The 23,035-nt window shown below is 43.3% G+C and overlaps 1 protein-coding gene across 1 annotated transcript in view; it reads right to left on the bottom strand.

Moving 5' to 3' along the window:
* Positions 1-321: 321 nt before the first annotated feature.
* LOC311137114 (paralemmin-1-like) overlaps positions 322-23,035 on the bottom strand; it is a 59,679-nt gene continuing 36,965 nt past the window's right edge. Inside the window, exons 3-10 of the mRNA XM_084171453.1 lie at positions 22,739-22,819; positions 12,086-12,207; positions 10,007-10,115; positions 6,618-6,639; positions 6,423-6,500; positions 5,866-5,943; positions 2,797-2,928; positions 322-997 (exon numbers count right to left, since the gene is read on the bottom strand). Coding sequence (XP_084027579.1) covers positions 393-997; positions 2,797-2,928; positions 5,866-5,943; positions 6,423-6,500; positions 6,618-6,639; positions 10,007-10,115; positions 12,086-12,207; positions 22,739-22,819 — 1,227 coding nt within the window. The 3' untranslated portion in view covers positions 322-392. The remainder of the gene's footprint in view (positions 998-2,796; positions 2,929-5,865; positions 5,944-6,422; positions 6,501-6,617; positions 6,640-10,006; positions 10,116-12,085; positions 12,208-22,738; positions 22,820-23,035) is intronic.

Here is a 23,035-nt window from a genome sequence, read left to right as displayed (position 1 = left end):
TGTTGGACAATGCTGGGTGAGTGAACAAACCCCTTCCTCTTTCCTTCTCTCTTTCTCTCCTTCTCTCCTTCTCTCCTTCCTTTTCTATCTCCTCTCTACCTCAGCAATCTCAAAGTATGAGAACGCAGGGATTGCTCACCTTGGCAACAACAAAAAACAAACAAACCAACAAAACCTGAAATAATAGAAAGGAAAGAAGTTAGAAAAATGTAATAAAAGACCTAAAACGTAGATGAAAATGAAGTCGGGAAACAACAGCCGGCTATCATAAGATAAAGAACATTTATGCCTTTTTTTTTTCGGGTGGGGGGGGGAGTTTTTGTTGGTTTTCATGACGTTATGGTTGTTGTTGGTTTGTCATTTCTCCTTGAAAAGTCAAGTTCCGGGAGGAATCACATGATGGTGCAGCACTTGCAAGGCTGCTTCTCCTTGTTGTTGAGCTCAGTAGCGCCCCCTTCTGGCTCTCCCCCTTTCTCCCCCGCAGAGGCCGTCTCCTGGGGGGTCTTGGTGGGGTCAGCGGCGCTGCCGTTGGGCGGGGGCGACTGCTCTTCCTTGGCGCCTCCCTCGGTGACGGTCACGGTGGCTGGAGTGGGCCCCACCATCACATTCTTGCCCTTGCCGTCCTCGATGACCACCAGCTCGGCCTTGACGGTGCCCTCCAGGCCCAGCACCTTGTTGGTCTCCGCCTCGTCCTCCACACTCTGGTAGCCCATGAACACCATAGTGACAGGGTTCTCGGCGCTGGCCTCCACCTCGCCTCCACCTGGCTGGGGACTGGCGCCGCCTGCCTTGGCCTCCATGCCTGTGATCTCCTTCTGGGGTGTCGTCTGCTGCTCGGCGGCCAACTCAGCGTCGGTGGGGAAGACGGGGGCGGTGGAGGTGGCGCCAGCGGTGGTGGCGTCGCTCATCATGGACTCGTCAGCTTTGTGGATGAGCTCGTCCACCTCGTTGGCGCTGAGCTGGTGGACCCCGTTCTCCCCGTTCACCTCGTGTACCACTATGAGAAAGAGAGAGATGGAGAGCGACAGATGTGTCACTAACAGAAGAGACTCATGAGGTGGATGGATACGACTAGGAGAGAAAGTTGAGCTGCAGTCTTCATACAGGAGGAGGTGGATGGATACGACTAGGAGAGAAAGTAGAGCTGCAGTCTCCATACAGGAGGAGGTGGATGGATACGACTAGGAGAGAAAGTAGAGCTGCAGTCTTCATACAGGAGGAGGTGGATGGATACGACTAGGAGAGAAAGTAGAGCTGCAGTCTCCATACAGGATGAGGTGGATGGATACGACTAGGAGAGAAAGTAGAGCTGTAGTCTTCATACAGGAGGAGGCCAGACTGATCCGTGGAGAACGGACACCAAATTAAAAAATATTCATTTTGGTCCGTGCGCGTGTGGAGTGTGTGACTTAAAACGCCTCCTCTTTTCTAATTGGCTAAACGGATGGTTATGTATCCTTCGGCCCATCAAAAGGTCAACTCATCTGAACTTTTGGTCCGTGAAAATGGATGGAAATTCTATAGACATCTCTGCTAACCATCAACTCCCATTGAGAAAGCATTGGAAATCACAGCTACGGATAAAATCAACGGGCCAGTCTGGCCTCGCCCTTAGCCTTACGCCAACACTAACTTTTGGCTATGCAGCAGAGGGTTCATTCTTCGGACCTTCAGGGCACTATCACCAACCTAAGACATGATGGGCTGGTTTCCCAGACCAAGATTAAAGCCTACCCCTGAACTAAAAGTATACTCAATAGAGAATCTCCATTGAGAGTGCTTTTTAGTCTAGGAATAGGCTTAATCTGGGTCTGGGAAACCGGCTCTAGAGGTCCAAACCTGACACTGCACTCCCAAAGAAGTGAGAGGACCAGTGGGGATGTGTTGGTTGTGGCGGGTGGGGTGTAGGGAAGGATCATGCCCAATACCAGCAGGTGAACTAAAACAGCTACAGGGAGACCAACAGGACCATTTCAAATTGGTTTTCAATGTATTGACAGTTTTTTGTACCAATACATAATAGCCCAAGTTCACATTCACAAATGTAACTATTGAATTAGAGTTATTGGCTGAAAAGCAGGTCTATAAGTAGGGATGGACTTATTGGTCACCCTGCAACACTGTGTCATGCTATGCTTAACTACAGATGTAGGATCTTAATATGAGCCAGTTTGCTACAGCAGGAAAATAATCCTGCATCAACAGGAAATGTTCATTATTATGTTGATTATAATGAATAGACATTTTTGTAGGGGTAAATACATTTTTCGTAAGGAAAAATCAAGTCTGAAATTTTTAAGTGGAAATTAAAAACTTCAGAAGCCTCAAATACACTACAAGTTAAACATTTCCTGCATTGCTGGAAAGATCTCCTGCAACAGGGTGATGAAATTAACATCCTACATCTGTATGTAGTCCTTTTGCTATATGAGAAGTAAAATCACGTTAATAATATCTACAGTCAATGAGTGGATTCATGCCAATCATTATATGAGACAGAGTATATGGGAAGCTTTTATAGCCAAGTGGAAATACATTATGAAGTTTATTGAACCACAAGATGTAGCCTATGTCTTTAACTGGCTACGATCAAACAAGCAATGTCTGTAATAACTAGAATTTTAGGTATACTTATCTCAGATTATATCTTAATCTTGTGATATTATTGTTATAAATTTGTTCTTGTACATAAAACAGTATTCTATCATAGCTGTTAACACTTCTCGTAAAGGCATTCACTTTGCATGTCTTAGCTGAGTGTCTCCTTTTGCTGTTGGAATCATGTTGGGAAATCACCTTTCTGGTAATCCTCATACACCTTGACCCCTTGCCCAGAGAGGTTAATGGGCAGTAGGGTGTTGGTGGACAACACCTTAGTCTCGCCCGTGACATTGTCCCTCTCAACGGTGATCTCTACTGAGTACATCGCTGGGTGCATGGGGTGTCAACGAGAGGAGACGTTAGGGCCCTGCAGAGGTGTCCTCTCTCACGCTCCCTCTCACACACACTCACAGTCATCCCAAACATCTATATGTTACAAACTACATAGCCAATCTCTCTCTCTCTCTCTCTTTCTGTCATTTGTACCACACAGCCACATCATCTCTCTACCACTATATATAAACAGGACTAGACACTCAGCAGTTCCACTAATAACCATTCACTATTCAATCACTTTTTTGTATTTTTTAAAGACAACCACTATACACAACAATGCTACAATGTTCCACTAAAAGCCATACTAAATCAGTCTATACTAGCCACCAATCAGTATGCCCATGTAACACCAACACACATAAAGTAAACATAACTACAATTCATGATATTCCTTTGACTGGGGTAGCTCCTGGATGGAAAAGGTAAGCCATATGTTTGCCGAATTACATGCACACCAGGTTGTAAGGAAAGCATGTACAAAATGCATGTCATTTGGATAATTATGCTATTACGCAACAGCTGAGACTGTGAAACTACTTTGCTTTTTGAAAGCAACACTATAATTTGTTGTAATGTGCACACTGTGTGTGAATCTAACGCTGCCATGACGACAGATAGAGAAGTTATACTTTTTAGCGGAGCTGCGTTGCCTTGGCAACATCGCATCATCTGATAATAACTACATATAGGGTATCTCCACACAACATAAATACTGTGAGAACTGAATACTCAGTATACCATCTCTTTACAAGCACTACTCTACTTTTTTTAACTCCTTTAGCCACAAATCACATTGAATGTCCACAAGAATGAATAAGAACAGACCAACACGCAGGCAGAGAGACAAACTCACACAAACTCATACACACACACACCCAAACAGATAGACAAACACAGAGAGACAGACAGTTGATCACTGTGAAGATTAGGACAGAAGACAAATGTTAGGGGAAAATACAGTACAGAAACACGACTGAGAGTGACAATAAATAGAGGACATGAAATACAGTATACCAAATCACTTCAGAGAATGCAACATGTTGTATGGCATTCTAATTGATTTTGTCTTCTCCTAAAGGTGTCGTGAGTACTTAGCTATGATGAAATACCCGAGTGGTCTGTCATTAAAATAGTTCCTCCCACGTGACTATGTGCTGGGAATACTGTTTAACCTTCCCACCCACACATTCACATTCACATAGTGTGCCGATGTATACTCAGGCACTACAGTACAGTCAGGCACTACAGTACATTCAGGCACTACAGTACATTCAGGCACTACAGTACATTCAGGCACTACAGTACATTCAAGCACTACAGTACATCCTTTTCACAGCATGGAACTGGTAGATGTATCATGTATCATGGGGTGGCAGGTAGCCCACCCATAACAGTCCCCTTGTATTGATCCCCCATAACAATCCCTCTATATTAATCCCCCATAACAGTCCCTCTATATTGATCACCCATAACATTCCCCTTGTATTGATCCCCCATAACAGTCCCCTTATATTGTATTGTTCCATATCAACGTATCTAGCTTCTAGATATCTAATGTATATCTATTATTTGTTTATAATAATACTAATTTGGGGGGTGTTTATATGTCTTGTTACACAGTTGTGGATGGACACTTGTACATGTGTGTAATGGAAATGTGTTTCATGCATATCCCAACTCCCCCTGAGACCCTGAAGGGAGTGGGGTATGTACTGGGTATAGTGATCATACTATGTTCCTTTCTTAGTTTATAGTTATTTAGCTGTTATATGATGGCCGTATTACACCATCAATGTTACCAAAACAAACTAATCCAGGAAAGCGTGGCAATTTGCATTTCATCCCAGCAGGTCTTGATTAAACCGAACAATAAGTAGCCCCATTCCACCCTCCTGCTCAGAAAGGGCTCTCTAGATGGGAGATGTATGGGGACCTGGGCTCAATAAGTAAAATAACTCATTAGTCACTGCCTCACTGTGGAGTACAGCCTTTCAGTGGAATCCCTCTCTCCTTTCAGGGCTACTGTGAGGCTGATGAAAGCGAATGTTTGATTAAAGGGGACAGATGCCCACATGTAAGGAGAAGGAGGAAGGAGGAGGAGGAAGGAGGGCCAAGGGCCCCGTTATGACACTGCTGAAAAGCCCCCTGGATAGGAGGTGAAGCTGTCCCCAGCCATCTGTAGCTGTTTGTGATTACAATATCCTGAGCTATACTGAGGTGTTGTGTATGACAGTGGGGTAAATTGTCAAGCGTTTCGGTATCATGTTGCTGTCATTCAATGAAAATGTCATCGAAATGAAGATTCGATGATGTGTTACATTAGATGTGATACTGCTGACAGCACTCTTGAGGAGCTACTGCCCAGCCATTCAAACTGCTTGTGTTTATAATAATGAGTTCCACGTCGGAGTTACGTATTGACGTAGCAGGTAGCCTAGTGGTTAAGAGCGTTGGACCAGTAACTGAAAGGGCGCTGGTTCAAATCCCCGGGCTGACTAGGTGAAAAATCTGTCGATGTCCCCTTGAGCAAGGCACTTAACCCTAATTGCTCATATAAGTTGCTCTGGATAAGCGTGTCTGCTAAATGACTAAAAATGTGCAAAATTATAGATTGTTTAATTACTAGATGGCAATGCCATTTTGTGCAACAAAATTCAGATTTAGGTTATGGGTTAATATGAGATTCTCTAACACTGTAATATCTATCAATGTCAATAATTATTTGGTAATGACAGTTTTTTTATTAGAAAAATCATAAATGTAACTAAATTATACAAAGCTGACATCAGATGTTGTACTCAGATCTATGTTAAGAGGCATCTATGTTTAAGACTTGAAAAAAGAAAAAAGAGAGTGAAAAAGCAGAATTTCTCTAAGATGTCTCTCTACAGTGTCTCAGTATGTGAGCTACAGGGTACCGAGACTCACCTGTTCTCATTATATCTGAGGCACCTCCGGACATGTCCAGACGAGGGCTGTTGTGCACTTTGAGCACTTCCTTGACCTCTATAAGCAGTCAAGGAAGTTGGGTGAGAAAGAGAGAGGGAGAGAGAAAGAGCAAAAGAGAGAGGAGAGAGAGAAAGAGCGAAAGAGTGAGGAGAGAGAGAAAGAGACAAACACAGAGGAGGTGCCCAGGTTTGGGACAAAGACAGATAAAGATAGAAGACTCCAATAGAATCTTATTGAGATGTCTTCCATTTCGGACAAAAATGGGCTCTATTGCATGTCTGATTGCACAGATACAATTTATATGATTAATATAATCAGTCAATAACGTATCAATTGACTATGAATCAATTAATATATTCCTGAATGAAACAAGGAATATATTCCTCTCATTTTGTTTTACATTGAAAGGAATAACATCACTTTAATATGCTTAGCATGACATTATAATCTAGAGTGAATCTAGAGGCAAAACATTTCTCTAAGATGTCTCTCTACAGTGTGTCTCAGTATGTGAGCTACAGGGTACCGAGACTCACCTGTTTTCATTATACCTGAGGCACCTCCGGACATGTCCAGACGAGGGCTGTTGTTTACTTTGAGCACTTCCTTGACCTCTATAAGTGGTCACCGAACAAGGAAGTGGGGTGAGAATGAGAGAGGGAGGGAGAGAAAGAGAGACAAACACAAAAGACTTGTGAAAGAGGAGAGGAATGAGGAAGAAGATGTGTTACCTTGCACAGTGCCTGCCGGAGCCGCCTGAGAGAGAGAGAGAGAGAGAGAGAGAAAGAGAGAGAGAGAGAGAGAGAGAGAGAGAGAGAGAGAGAGAGAGAAAAAAAAAAAACAGTATTTTAATCCATTCATCGTAGAGCATCAAACTCAGAAAATCCAGTGTCAAACCCAGAAAAGACATGATCAAACCCAGAAAACGAATGATCAAACCCAGAAAACACATGATCAAACCCAGAAAACACATTGTATGGTGTATAGAATGAGAGAGGGTGACCCTTGCGTCGGTGACTTGCTGGTGCCAAGGCACAGCATGATGATTCAATCACAATTTATGGCACTGTCCGGATGGATGGCCATATGTTTACACATCATAGGAATGAAGCACACCTACGCCCGCTGCTTTCTCCAGGCAGGAACGTTCCCCAAGGGTTACGGCGCCCTCATAGGAGTGAAGGCTGATGAAACTTGAGTTGACATAAATAAATGTAACTGTATGAATTGAATCAGGGGCGCAACTTTGGTATTAGAAGTGGTGGGGGGACGGGGGGGACGGGGACGACATAATATGAAAGTGAAAGTTGCGCCCCTGAATTTAATTTTCACGTTTGGATTATTTCAATAGCTCATAAAGAGCTGAACATTTTTACATGACACACTGTATTGTACGTGTTATGGATTTCTCTTTTCAGAGTTGCTGTTCTAAACTGTTTCGCCGGACGGCAGTCAGTTCAAAGCTGGAGCGGCACATTTATTTAGATTAAGTTGTGTTGATTAGATTAGGTCATGTTTGTGAAGTTGTATGCCTTTAGTTTCTATTGTTTCTGGCCAGTAGAGTGATGCTAATTATATAAGTCTCCCGAGTGGCGCAGTGGTCTAAGGCACTGCATCGCAGTGCTAGCTGTGCCACTAGAGATCCTGGTTCAAATCCAGACTCTGTCGTAGCCGGCCGCGACCGGGAGACCCATGGGGCGGCGCACAATTAGCCAGCGTTGTCCAGGGTAGGGGAGGGCATGGCCGGCAGGGATGTAGCTCAGTTGGTAGAGCATGGCGTTTGCAACGCCAGGGTTGTGGGTTTGATTCCCACAGGGGGTCAGTATGAAAATGTATGCACTCACTTAACTGTAAGTCGCTCTCGATAAGAGTGTCTGCTAAAAGGTAAAATATGCTTGGGGTTATGGAAATCGGATTCCGCCCTAGGTAGGGTGTCGTTGTAATCTCCTGGCTATACTTTGTAACGCCATAGTTGCAGTATATGCTATGTTACAGACTGATATATTTTTTACCTTATATTGAAGACTTATGGTATGCACTCTTTTGATAATTGTATTCTTATTGCATTACTTTTAAATTGGATGCATACAGTAGTAATATTCATACTTTAGGGTAATGATTGATGTAAAGGTCTAATGGTAAAGTTAATTGCACTACACATCGTATGCTTTCACCTTTCCTCCTCTACTCTAAACTTGACTCAATTAATTTAATTCTAGAGCTCTGTTCACTAGAATCAGCTCAAAGTATCTAGATATTGTTAATTGCATAACGGCTCTTTCTAGACACATGTACATTATAGTTATCTAATGGCTCTTTCTAGACACATGTACATTATAGTTATCTAATGGCTCTTTCTAGACACATGTACATTATAGTTATCTAATGGCTCTTTCTAGACACATGTACATTATAGTTATCTAACGGCTCTTTCTAGACACATGTACATTATAGTTATCTAATGGCTCTTTCTAGACACATGTACATTATAGTTATCTAACGGCTCTTTCTAGACACATGTACATGATAGTTTTCTGAGCCAGGCGATGCACAGGCTTGCTACCTTGCTAAAAGCACTTTCAGTGTAAACTTAAATGACTAAAACCAGATTTACTTTAATTTACTTTAAAACTGCAACATTTCCTCTCAGCTTCATGGCAGAATATGTAGAATATCAAGAAATGTGCTTTAAAACTGCAACATTTTCTCTCAGCTGCATGGCAAAATGTGTAGAATTGCAGGAAATTAGCTTTAAAATTGGCAACTTTTCTCTCAGCTCCATGGAGAAATTCGTAGAATGGCAGGAAATTGCCTTAAAAATGCAAACAATTGTCTACACCGCCAAGATGGGGGCCTCTAAAATGTTATCTGAAATTCAGCTGCGCTGACCGGACGACTGCACATCCTGCCACGCCCCTTGCCACGCCCACCACCTAAACCCCTTTTTTATCCAGAAAAAAACCTGGAATATAGAGTCAGATTAAAATATTATCAGGTTAGAATTTCTCCTACACTTATCTGTCTTCCTCAGAAAGTTGGAGTGGATTTTCAGTCCATTCTACACTGTAAGGTAAATGGCATGCTTTCCATTTTTAGAAAGAGCTTTGTATTACTGCAGCAAACTTCACCACACAAGTATAGAAGGTGGGTCTATTTCTGCAATATGAATCATCAGGAGCCACACAGTCGAATAGCATCCGTTTAAAAAAATACTATAAGATTGAGTGAAACGGTTCTACTGACAACCCACAGCTATGAGGTATTGGATTTGCTTCTTGAAGAGACACTCTTATTCAAAACCATAGCTACATAATGAATGAACATTGTGTCACATATTTAACATATTTCTTTGAAAACCGAGTTTGAGGGAAGGAACATATTTTCCATTGAGGTACGCCATAAAAAACATGGCCGACAAGGAAGCAAGAAAAACGATTGAGGTAGAAAGAGATGCCAAATTAAATAAGCACTTTCCCTTTGAGGAAAGCGGTGCCAGGATGGATGGTTTGAGGATGTGGATATTGACTCGTGAAGGAAAGAGCCAATGAGTTCAAGAGGGAGACAGAAGACACAGAGCATCTTTTCTAGCCATTGCTATGAAACCCCCATGCTAAAAGCTACCCAGTGTGTGCTGTCAATATGGACTTACCCTTTGGGCAAGAGCCCCCCTCCTGTCAACAACTGTTCCCCACACACTGCTTGTCAGACCCAGTGTCTGACTCTCCAGGCCCATCCGGACTGTCACTAATGATATTACTGATGGCATAATATCAAGATGGCATTTGCTCAAGTGGACATGTCACTGTCAGTCTATCACAAGGCCAGTTACTGTACACACAGTTTTTTTTTGCTTTCATTTATGGCCCAAAGCTTGCTCTGGCAGTCCGGCCCCCTAAACGTCCCCCGGTCCTCGATTCCCACTCTCCTACTTCAAACATGCCCCCCAACACACTCACACACACACACACGCACACACACACACACACACACACACACACACTCTCACACACACACACACACACACACACCCTAGGCAAATACTATTGTCTCCAATAGTGTGTGTCCCTGGTGAACCTGATGTGTCCAGCTGACTCGGGGTGGGGGGGGGGGGGAGACTCACTTTGTTGTCGGCTGTCTTGGCTTCCTCCTCCTTGGCTGCATCTGTCAGACTCTCTTTGGTGGAGGTCGCCGAGATGCCTGTCCCCAGCTCCTCCAGTTCCTGCTCCAGTCTGCAGAAAAGGGAGAAACGTGATCATTCACACACAGCCATGGTCAGTGACACTCACAAACAGTTTGAGAATGTGTTCCACACCATCTGTAGTATTCAAAAACAGTTTGAGATTTCTGTCTAGTCTATCTAAAATGTTTGTTTTTTGAGCAACTATGCACACAATGAAGGCTTTATAGTGTCAGAACATCTGAATGATTCAGAGGAGAACTGGGTGAAAGTGTTGTGGTCAGATGAGACCAAAATGGAGCTCTTTGGCATCAACTCAACTCGCTGTGTTTGGAGGAGGAGGAATGCTGCCTATGACTCCAAGAACACCATCCCCACCGTCAAACATGGAGGTGGAAACATTATGCTTTGGGTGTGTTTTTCTGCTAAGTGGACAGGACAACTTCACCGCATCAAAGGGACGATGGACAGGGCCATGTACCATCAAATCTTGGGTGAGAACCTCCTTCCCTCAGCCAGGGCATTGAAAATGGGTCGTGGATGGGTATTCCAGCATGACAATGACCCAAAACACACGGCCAAGGCAACAAAGGAGTGGCTCAAGAAGAAGCACATTAAGGTCCTGGAGTGGCCTAGCCAGTCTCCAGACCTTAATCCCATAGAAAATCTGTGGGAGCTGAAGGTTTGAGTTGCCAAACGTCAGCCTCGAAACCTTAATGACTTGGAGAAGATCTGCAAAGAGGAGTGGGACAAAATCCCTCCTGAGATGTGTGCAAACCTGGTGGCCAACTACAAGAAACGTCTGACCTCTGTGATTGCCAACAAGGGTTTTGCCACCAAGTACTAAGTTATGTTTTGTAGAGGGGTCAAATACTTATTTCCCTCATTAAAATGCTAATCAATTTATAACATTTTTGACATGCGTTTTTCTGGATGTTTTTGTTGTTATTCTGTCTCTCACTGTTCAAATAAACCTACCATTAAAATTATAGACTGATCATTTCTTTGGCAGTGGACAAACGTACAAAATCAGCAGGGGATCAAATACTTTTTTCCCTCACTGTATACACCCAGCTACAGAGCTCATCCACTGGGAATGTGATACACTGATATTTTTCATCTAAAATGAATTGCTCAGAGCCAAAGAGCAACCCGTGAACTATCCCTTTAAATGTCCTCATATTGTTAAATACCAAAAAAATACTCACTGGGGCCTTCCTGGCTATGGCCTATCTAACAGAATTAAGCGCTTATTTGGGATAGGGACAATAGCTTCTCCTTAGCATTATCCCATTCTGTATTCTCCCTAGCTCCGGCCTTGACAGCGGCCATTGTTAGCTGGCGTTGCTCATTGGGAGTTGTGACAGTTTAGTGCCTGTGTTGCCCCAGTCTGAGCCCCAATACAGCCAGCCAGCGCCAGCGTTCTGCCAGGGCTGGGCTGCAGCAGCCAGGAGGAATTTAATCAGTGAAATGGACTGCCAGAGAAGAAGATTGATGACACTGTTTTGCTATGAGTGAGAAAGAAAATGGTTGGATGGAGGAGGGAGGGGGTGGGGGCTCTTGGCTACTGGGTCTCCTTTATGTACTGGAGAGATTGATGAGTGCTGTTCCAGACGTTGTCTGCGTTCGTCTCTCCACCAGTGAGCACCCCCATTACTGCCTCTGCCATTCCCCCCACCCCCCACCCACTCTCTTAAGTCTGGCTAGTTTTGTCTAACTGGTATTGAGTGCTTTGCAGCATCTGATAGGCCTATACTCCTTTCCAGCTAAGAGTTCAACTTATGTCTTATTAAAATGTTTCAAAGAAACGTTGCATAAGGGTCTCAACCATAGCAAATGTGCTGCGCCACATTGCCAGAGAGCCGGCATGGCAAAATGAAATAGAGAGAACAGGAGATCAAGCTTTGACCATGTTAAGAGCAGGTTTTGCCTGGTTAAAGACTGGTGAACTAAATATATATAATTAATCCAGAAACATATAAAGGTAGTAGGTACACCAGTGTTCCTGGGTTGTAGACGTACCTAATGATGTTCTCCTCCATCCCCTTGAGCTTGACTTCATCCTCCTCCAGCTGTTTCTTGGCCTCGTCCTGCTCCGACCCAGCAGCTCCATCCAGCAACCATTTTTCCCTCAGGGACTTTTGCTGGACAGGACAGAAGAACATAGGAACATCAATCACAGAGTAATGTCTGATATAAAATCACTTTTTGCTGAAGTTGATGTTTCATGGTAAAATGTGTGAAAGAGATAGCACATTGTAAACTGTAAGTCAGGAGTGTCAAACAATGTTGGCCCCATCAGCAAAATTACATTGACAAGTGCACCTTTGCCATTTCTAGAGGACAGAGACCTTGGAAAATAACACTATGAGACACTATTGTCCCCCCCAGATGTTTTTAAAGATATTCTGATCTCTGGTTCATGGACTATAATGTGTAGGTGTATTAGCTTTGACATTAGCAACTGTTTCTTGTTCAGCTTATAATGCTTAATTTTAGGACTGTTTTGTGGACTGTTATCAGTCTATACACTCTCAGAAAAAAAGGGTACGGTTAGGGTACAGTATTGTTTCCCTACAAAAATATAAAAACACACATAATGAACAGTTGAAGTCGGAAGTTTACATACACTTAGGTTGGAGTCATTAAAACCCATTTTTCAACCACTCTACAAATGTCTTGTTAACAAACTATAGTTTTGGCAAGTCGGTTAGGACATCTACTTTGTGCATGACACAAGTAATATTTCCAACAATTGTTTACAGACAGATTATTTCACTTATAATTCACTGTATCATAATTCCAGTGGGTCAGAAGTTTACATACACTAAGTTGACTGTGCCTTTAAACAACTTGGAAAATTCCAGAAAATGATGTCATGGCTTTAGAAGCTTCTGATAGGCTAAGTTACATCATTTGAGTCAATTGGAGGTGTACCTGTGGATGTATTTTAAGGCCTACCTTCAAACTCAGTGCCTCTTTGCTTGACACCATGGGAAAATCAAAAGAAATCAGCCAATAACTTTTAAAAAATGATTGTAGACCTCCACAAGTCTGGTTCATCCTTGGGAGCAATTTCCAAACACCTGAAGGTACCACGTTCATCTGTACAAACAATAGTATGCAAGTATAAACACCATGGGACCATGCAGCCGTCATACCGCTCAGGAAGGAGACGCGTTCTGTCTCTTTGAGATGAACGTACTTTCGTGCGAAAAGTGCAAATCAATTCCAGAACAACAGCAAAGGACCTTGTGAAGATGCTGGAGGAAACAGGTACAAAAGTATCTATGTCCACAGTAAAACGAGTCCTATATCGACATAACCTGAAAGGCCGCTCAGCAAGGAAGAAGCCACTGCTCCAAAAAACCGCCATAAAAAAGCCAGACTACAGTTTGCAACTGCACACGGGGACAAAGATCTTACTTTTTGGAGAAATGTCCTCTGGTCTGATGAAACAAAAATAGAACTGTTTGGCCATAATGACCATCGTTATGTTTGGAGGAAAATGGGGTGGCTTGCAAGCCGAAGAACACCATCCCAACTGTGAAGCACAGGGGTGGCAGCATCATGCTGTGGGGGTGCTTTGCTGCAGGAGGGACTGGTGCACTTCACAAAATAGATGGCATCATGAGGAAGGAAAATTATGTGGATATATTGAAGCAACATCCCAAGACATCAGTCAGGAAGTTAAAGCTTGGTCGTAAATGGGTCTTCCAAATGGACAATGACCCCAAGCATACTTCCAAAGTTGTGGCAAAATGGCTTAAGGACAACAAAGTCAACGTATTGGAGTGGCCATCACAAAGCCCTGACCTCAATCCTATAGAAAGTTTGTGGGCAGAACTGAAAAAGCGTGTGCGAGCAAGGAGGCCTACAAACCTGATTCAGTTACACCAGCTCTGTCAGGAGGAATGGGCCAAAATTCACCCAACTTATTGTGGGAAGCTTGTGGAAGGCTACCTGAAACGTTTGACCCAAGTTAAACAATTTAAAGGCAATGCTACCAAATACTAATTGAGTGTTTGTAAACTTCTGACCCACTGGGAATGTGATGAAATAAATAAAAGCTGAAATAAATCATTCTCTCTACTATTATTCTGACATTTCACATTCTTAAAATAAAGTGGTGATCCTAACTGACCTAAGACAGCACATTTTTACTACGATTAAATGTCAGGAATTGTGAAAAACTGAGTTTAAATGTATTTGGCTAAGGTGTATGTAAACTTCCGACTTCAACTGTACCTGTAGATACCTTTTAGGGTACATAATCGAGTATAACGGTAAATTTTTGTAACCAATATTTTGAATATAAAGTTACAATCATCACACACTCTAAAAAAAAGGGATACGGTGAAGGTACATTTCTGTTTCCCAGGGTGGAGGTGTGGATTAGTGGGGGCGTGGCTTTCAGTTAGTTATTTTTGGCCAGCTGTGAGTGGAAGTGTTGTACGAGTTTAAGTGGTCTATGGTTATTTAAATAACATTTTGAGCATGTCCACTGCCAGTTCTGAAGTCTTCATAAAGGCTTACATAAGAGCATGTGACAATAATTAATAAGACCATGTGCTGTAATTAATATTGTAGCGACCTTAACCTAACACTGAGTGACCTTGTCAAGCGTAACGGACCTCTTGGTGAAATGGTTAAGGTGTTGGTTTGACAGTCGCTGGACCCAGGTTCGAGACCCGGTCAGGTGTGTCAGAAGTGGGATGGCGTAGAGGCGTGTACACGTGAGTGACTTGATATAGAGAAAATATTCATTTTTGCCACTTAAAAACAAACCGCTTTGTCACTGTGGTGGTAACCTAAAAAGGCAAATGTGTACCTTTTCTAAAGGTACGGTTTTGTACCTGTGTGAACTATATTGTACACTATTGTCTCTTTTAAGGTATGAACTGCAAGGGTACAACTATGTACCTACAGTATACAGTAACTAATGGTACATTGGACGTACCTTACAGGGTACCACTACAGTGACAAGTGGATCTACCCCTTTAAGTATAATTCTGAACCTTTTTTTCTGAGAGTGTAGGGATAGAAAGTCACACTATTAATACATTGCAGTTGTTGGAGGGACAGCGCTGTATTCTCACTATAGATTATCCTTTGGTGTTGGTATGCAATGTAATTGCATTTCAGGGGCTTAAAATTAGCTTAAGGGCTAACAATTACACCAAGGTTGCTGTATGGCTATGATGACTATTTATAAAATGATAAGAAAACACCCTTTAGCTGTGTTTTACAGGACATACCACGGGTTCTCATGTCTTGTTGCTTAAATATAGGCAGACTATAAGGCTAAAGGGCTACAACAGTTGCTTCAGGCAGAACCCAATATACTGCCACATTTAGCTCCTCGAAATAGGGCTTTATTGGACAATCCAATGCACTAGCCATGTGAATAGGAGCAGAGCTATTTTCTGAACAATCAATATGCATCACGGAATGGTCATTAACTGAGATCACTCCAGTCGGCTGGCTAAACTGACACCCAAAATAATCAAGTCAGCATGACAACACTAAAGCATATAAAATGTGAGAGGATCTTCATGAGAAAAAAAAACATGCACAAGTTATGCTAATGCTAACAAATAACAGGAAAAACACAGCATGTAGTCTACATCCAATTACTTGTACAATCTGACCCTATAAAACAACGCATTTTACTGCACCTCTCCGGTGTATGTGACAATAATATTTTCTTTGTACTTATTAGGGTAACTGTAGCTTCCAGCAGTTGGTCACTGTTACATATCTTTCCACAGAAGGTTTTACATGGAACCCAAAATGGTTTTACCTGGAATCAAAAAGCGTTTTACCTGGAACCAAAAAGGGTTCTCCTATGGGGCTGAAGAACCCTTTTTGAACTCTTTTTTCTAAGAGTGTACAGTAGCCCACTACACCCAGGGCTCACACGGAGGCATAGCCGCCCTCAGAATCATGTGGCATATCCCTGTTGGTGTGTGGATACTGGATATTGAGACCTTTGAAACAATGCTAACGTGAATATAACAGACAGATAACGTCATATATTATATTAGCTATAATGCTTATATATGGTATTCATATTAAAGGCCCAGTGCAGTCAAAAATGTGATTGTCCTTTGTTTTATATATATTTCCACAATATGTGGTTGGAATAATACTGTGAAATTGTGAAAATGAAGATAATGCCCTTTTAGTGTAAGAGCTGTTTGAAAAGACCGCCTGACATTTCTGCCTGTTTTGATGGGATGGAGTTTTGGCCTGCCTGGTGACATTACCAGGTGGTTAATTAGACCAATAAGAAAGAGAGTTCCAAAACTCTCAGTAAGGTTTCTTAATGGTTACCCAGAAATGATTTGATATTGCGATAAAAACGGCTGCATTGGGCCTTTAACTAATACCAAACACACCAAGACAGTCGTGAAGAGGGCACGACAATGCCTATTCCCCCTCAGGAGACTGAAAATATTTGGCATTGGTCCTCAGATCCTCAAAATGTTATACAACTGCACCATCGAGAGCATCCTGACTGGTTGCATCACCGCCTGGTATGGCAAGTGCTCGTCATCCAACCGCAAGGCACTACAGAGGGTAGTGCGTACGGCCCAGTACATCACTGGTGCCAAGCTTCCTGTCATCCAGGACCTCTATACGAGTCGGTGTCAGAGGAAGGCCCTAAAAATTGCCAAAGACTCCAGCCACCCTAGTCATAGACTGTTCTCTCTGCTACTGCATGGCAAGCTGTACCGGAGCTCCAAATCTAGGTCCAAAAGGCTCCTAACCCCAAGCCATAAGACTGCTGAACAGCTAATTAAATGGCTACCCAGACAGTTTGCATTGACCCCCCTTTTCTAACGCTGCTGCTACACTGTTTATTATCTATGCGTAGTCACTTTACCCCTACCTACATGTACATATTACCTCGACTAACCTGTACCCCCGCACATTGACTCGGTACCGGTACCCCCTGTATATAGCCTCGTTATTGTTATTTTATTGTAAATTTTTTTTTTACTCTTATTTTTCTTATAACTGAATTTTTGGTTAAGGGCTTGTAAGTAAGCATTTCACCTGTTGTATTCGGTGCATGTGACAAATATAATTTGATTTGATAATAGCTACCCCAACCAAAAGTCCTGAAGTGTAGGCCATTCATCACTGATAAGGGCAGGGCTCATCTGTAAAAGAGAGCTTGGTCTCAGCATGACTCCCGGTCCAAATAAAGGTTCAATATAGAAATAGGGCCATGCTATAGGCCAGCTATAGATTAGACAACACAATAACAAATATACATTTAATCCTGATGAAGACTTTTGTAGATCCCTTCATTGAATAATGAAGCTCACAATGTTACCGTATGGTTTTTAAAAAGCCCCCTCCTACTGTCAGCATGTGCTCTAATAATCCTTCATAAGAACATTTCAGATCAGTAACTAAGAAAAACTGAGCATTGTCTCTATTGGTAGTAGACATGTCATCCTCAAAGACAGATCATGTGCTTCGGCTGATAAAATCATAGTGTGTTGTCTGGCTGCCATCCAGTAAAGTGAATGGTTTCCTGGCATGCTACGCTAGTGACCTCACAGTGTACAGCAGGCCACTGACATTCTGGACTCCCCCAGATGGTAAATATCATGTCTTTGAAGATGCCACCTGGTGCTTTTCACATATTCAGCTACAGCACATATCTCTCTCTCTCTCTCTCTCTCTCTCTCTCTCTCTCTCTCTCTCTCTCTCTCTCTCTCTCTCTCTCTCTCTCTCTCTCTCTCTCTCTCTCTCTCTCTCTCTCTTTCAAAGAGCAGGGAAATATGTCACTGGGTAAATGTTCTTTTTGCAGCAATGAATGAGTCTCATGGCCCACCAGTGTATCCAGCGTAGAATAATATCACTATTCATTGATTCAATGATTCAACCACAGACAGGCAAACTCCATCTAACCCAACTATCTCATGACCCAACCATCTCACTCTTTAGCTGGTCTCTCTCTCTCTCTCTCTCTCTCTCTCTCTCTCTCTCTCTCTCTCTCTCTCTCTCTCTGTCTCTCTCTCTCTATGTCTCTCTCTCTCACTCTCTCTCTATGTCTCTATCTCTGTCTCGCTGTCTCTGTATCTCTTTCTCTCTTGCTAGTCTTGGTGCGTACAAATCATTATGTATTTATGTGTAAAGAGAACTCCTGTCATGATCAGTTTCCATATCCCTGCCACCTCTCTTTGATGCCACAGGGAGAGAAAATCTGCTGTCACAATCCTCTCTACTCTACCTCTCTAAAGTCTATACGCTCTCTCCTCGTCCTTCCCCTCCTTTCTCTCCTCCTCCTCCTTTCTCCTCTCCATTCTCTCTCTCTCTCTCTCTCTCTCTCTCTCTCTCTCTCTCTCTCTCTCTCTCTCTCTCTCTCTCTCTCTCTCTCTCTCTCTCTCTCTCTCTCTCTCTCTCATCCCTCTGCATATCCTTTCTCCCTGCCCCTCCCTCTCTCCCTGTCCCTCCCCTGGTGGACTCTATGATTGGGTGACATCATCGCCTGTTCACACCCTTCCACAGACACGCACGCACGCGCACACACACACACCGTCGACACGGTGGATGCAAGAGGACAGCCACAGCAGATACCGCACATGTGTTTGATTCATTGTTCCAGCGGAGCACGATGCCCCTTAAACAAACAACACACATACTGTAGATATGCACACTCATAGACACACACACACACACACACACACACTCAACAGTTAGCTTCACATTATACTTTTTTTTCTACAAATCAAACATGATCAGACAAGCAAAGTTATGTGCAAGACACTGTAATAGCTTCTCAATAGCCTTGTCATATTTCCAAATTGAAGTTGAACTGAATACAAATTGACAGAAAACTATAACTATAAGAAACAAGCTGCATATTGTGGTACTGTGAGTCCCAAATGGACATCCTTTCCTGTTTTACTGCCGTACTTCCTGTGTCCATCAGGGTTGGGGCCATTTCTATTTTTATTACTCAATCAACTCAGGAAATGTATTGAAATTCAATTAAGAAATCGAAAGAATCTTTATCAACAATAACGGTCCAATACAAATTGAGGAGTTGGATTTCAGTCCATTTCATTGATTGATTGGGAGGGCATTGACCTGTCCTCTCGCAGCCCTGTTGGCCATCCCCACGACCAATAGTCTATACTGTCCAAATCCCTGCACTAATCAAAAATAAATACAAATGAAACAACAATGTCTGCTATGAGACTGAAAAAAACAGAATGCACACACACTGGTCACTTAACATATACCATATTGATAAATGTTTTTTACGCTTAATGCCTGTTGTGTTTGCATAAAGAAGGGAGTTCTTAGCCCACTATTTGGAATGTGTGTTTATCCTGACGTGTCACTGCCGTTCGGTGGCCCACTCACCTGACTATTAGTGTCCTTGCGTGGTTTCCGTGGGGACCAGTCCCTTCCTCTAATCAGCAGATTGACCTTTCTAAACAAGGGAGCCATCGGAGCCCGGCTACATCAACATTCTAACACACTGTCAGGAACACACTCACGAGAGGGGACCAAACATTACACGATACACACAAGTCATCACTATTTAGCAGGTGTCTTTGGATGTGTCAGATTTGTATGTTTGTGTAGTTTTTATATTTCAATACTTGTATCAATGTAATCAGTAATCAGTGGTTCTATTTCTACACTGACTGTTAGGCAATGGGCCTTTGTAGCTCAGTTGGTAGAGCATGTAAAAATGTATGAACGCATGACTAAGTTGCTTTGGATAAAAGCATCTGCTAAATGGCATATATTATAATTACAATTATTCTCTATCACATTGGTCGAGAGGACCAATGGGGATTCAAAGACGTTATCATGGGCGGGGTTAGTGTGCGCTGTCAAATAATTTGACTGGGTTTGTCAAAAGTAGGGGTGTAGAATGATACAGGGCAGCTAGCCAACTGAACAGGCACACTGCTATTGGTCAGCCATACAGGTCTGAATTCACTCAACATTTAGCTTCCTGCCTCTCTCTCTCTCTCCCTATTTATATTCCCCCTCTATCTCTCTCTCCTTCTCTCTCTCTCTCTCTCTCTCTCTCTCTCTCTCTCTCTCTCTCTCTCACACGCTCTCTGTTTCTGTTTCTCTCTATTTATCACTCTCTTTCTCTAATATAAATAATATGCCATTTAGCAGACGCTTTTATCCAAAGCGACTTACAGTCATGTGTGCATACATTTTTACATATGGGTGGTCCCGGGGATCGAACCCACTACCCTGGCGTTACAAGCGCCATGCTCTACCAATTGAGCTACATCTGTTTCTCTCTATTTATTGCTCTCTTTCTCTCTCTATCTGCTTCTATCTCTACATATGTTTCTCTCTATTTATTGCTCTCTTTCTCTCAATTCCATTTCAATTTAAAGGGCTTTATTAGCATGGGAAGCATATATTTACATTGCCAAAGCAAAGGGAATAGACAATAAACAAATGTTATATTATTGGCTATGTACAGTGTTGTAACAATGTGCAAATAGTTGAAGTATGAAAGGGAAAATAAATAAACAGATAAATATAGGTTGAATATTTATCTCTCTGTTTCTATCTATCTATGTACCTCTCTCTCTCTCTCTCTCTCTCTCTCTCTCTCTCTCTCTCTCTCTCTCTCTCTCTCTCTCTCTCTCTCTCTCTCTCTCTCTCTCTCTGTTCAGTGTGCCTGCTGACTGGGCAGTTGAGCTCCATGGAAACTGCTAATGAATCCAGTTTTTGGATCTTATCTCTCTCTGGCTGGCCTGCCGGCTCTCTCTCTGCTCTCGTTGGGATAGCTGTATTAGCTGCCTCACTGATGACTATGTAGGCGGTCCAAATGGCACGCTGTTCCCACTATGGGCCCTGGTTAAAAGTAGTGCACTACTTAGGGAATAGATTGCCATTTGGAATGCATCCTATGTGGAGGCCTGCTACTATCCATTCACCCTCAGTCCATCCATTCAACAAACAAACATAAGAAAATAGAACAGTAGTAGAATCCAATATGGAGTTTGGTACAAGTTAATCTAATAAAAGGGTTTACTCTTGTTGTTTCAAAAAGTGAATTATAACTGAAGTGAATGGTAATTGTAAAGCGATGAAAGTGTATGTTTAAATGTTTCAGAGGCCACAAACTGCAGTATAAGAAACCGAATAAAAGCAAAAAGCAACGCAAGCAAAAGCGACAACGCCAAACACAATTTCCACTATACAAGAATGCAGCTAAACTAGCTGAAAGTACAGCAGGGCAAGACAATGCGCTGCATATTTAGCAGGGGAAGTGTGTTTTTTTCCTGCCTCAAAACAGGATGTCCTTTAAGCCAAACTTTTTGGTATTTTTATTCAGAGGGATTCTTCTTCTTCCGCTGTCTGAGCATAGGGCCTCCTCTGGCCAGCCATGTGCCTTCAGGACCCTTGAATACACACACAGACACACACACACAGACACACACACACAGACACACACACACAGACACACACACACAGACACACGCACGCAAACACACACATGCACACGCGCACATGAAGGCACTCAAACACACATGGACACACACACTTATGCAAACACACACACATGCGTGCACACACACATTCACCCTTTACTGATGCCCAGCGAAGGAGTTCAATTCTACCAGCCCCAGCCCTTTAAGATCCCAGAGTGCTCTCCTGCTGTGCCCATTCCATAGAGACTCCCCTCTACCCCTCTAGACTTTTAGGACTTGGTGCCCAGTTCCTGCCAGACCCTTGCAAACTCACTGCCAAGCCTTACTGGCACGGTTAACTACCCCACTAAAATCTGATGCATCAACGCAGCACTCATAAATAAACAATATATTAAAAGGAAAGGGCGTAGGAAACCATCATACTCAAGCCACCACACTCAGTGCAATTTCAGATATTGGATGTCGAGCTCCATCAAAAAAAAAACACTACGTTAAAATGTCTGAATAGCCTTACCAAAGCATGACGTACCAGAGCATGACTCTCTGATATTTAAGTGATACAAGAGGTAGAGATAGACGACCAAGACATTTGTTTTCCAGAGTCTCTGAGTTGCCATGACAACCACTACTGCAATCTTTTAAGTTCCAATAAAACTGAACTTTCCAATGCTCCTGCACCCAATTCCATTGTAATGTGTAGCCCACATAACTGTCCCCCCCAGTGTCCCCATCCCTCAGTTTCCCCCACCCCCCAGCGTCTCCCCACCCCCCAGTGTTCACCACCCCCCAGTGTCCCCCCAGTGTCCCCTACCCCCAGTGTCCCCCCTCAGTGTCCCCCCACCTCCCAGTGTCTCCCCACCCCTCAGTGTCCCCCCCCAGTGTCCCCCACCCCCCAGTTCCCCCCGTGTCCCCCCACCACTCTGTGTCCCCCAGTTCCACCCCAGTGTCCCCCCCACCCTTCAGTGTCCCCCCAACCCTCAGTGTTCCCCCGCAGTGTCCCCCACCCCCAAGTCCCCCCCAGTGTCCCCCACCCCCAGTGTCCCCCACCCTCCAGTCAGTCACCCCCCAGTGTCCCCCCCAGTTTCCCCCACCCCCCAGTGTCCCTCCACCCTCCCAGTGTCCCTCCACCCTCCCAGTGCCCCCCCACTTCCCAGTGTCCCCCCATCCCCCAGTGTCCCCCACCCCTCAGTGCCCCCCTGCCCCCAGTGTCCAATCCTGTCCCCCTTCTTACCTTGAGGTGTGAAAGCTGTCTCCTGTCGTCTTCCAGCTGCCTCTTCTTGTTCTCGATCTCTGTCTGCCTCTTCCTCTTCTCCTATTGGTGCATATGGAAAATACTGTCAGTATCAGGGTAGAATCAAATCAAATCAAATTTTATTGGCCACATGCGCCGAATACAACAGGTGCAGACATTACAGTGAAATGCTTACTTACAGCCCTTAACCAACAGTGCATTTATTTTTAATAAAAAAGTGAAATAAAACAACAACAAAAAAGTGTTGAGAAAAAAAAGAGCAGAAGTAAAATAAAA

The sequence above is a fragment of the Coregonus lavaretus genome, assembly GCF_964263955.1.
Source record: "Coregonus lavaretus genome assembly, chromosome: 11".
Taxonomy (NCBI): domain Eukaryota; kingdom Metazoa; phylum Chordata; class Actinopteri; order Salmoniformes; family Salmonidae; genus Coregonus; species Coregonus lavaretus.
The sequence above is the reverse complement of the archived record's forward strand: the minus strand, read 5'-3'. Positions and strand labels throughout refer to the sequence as shown.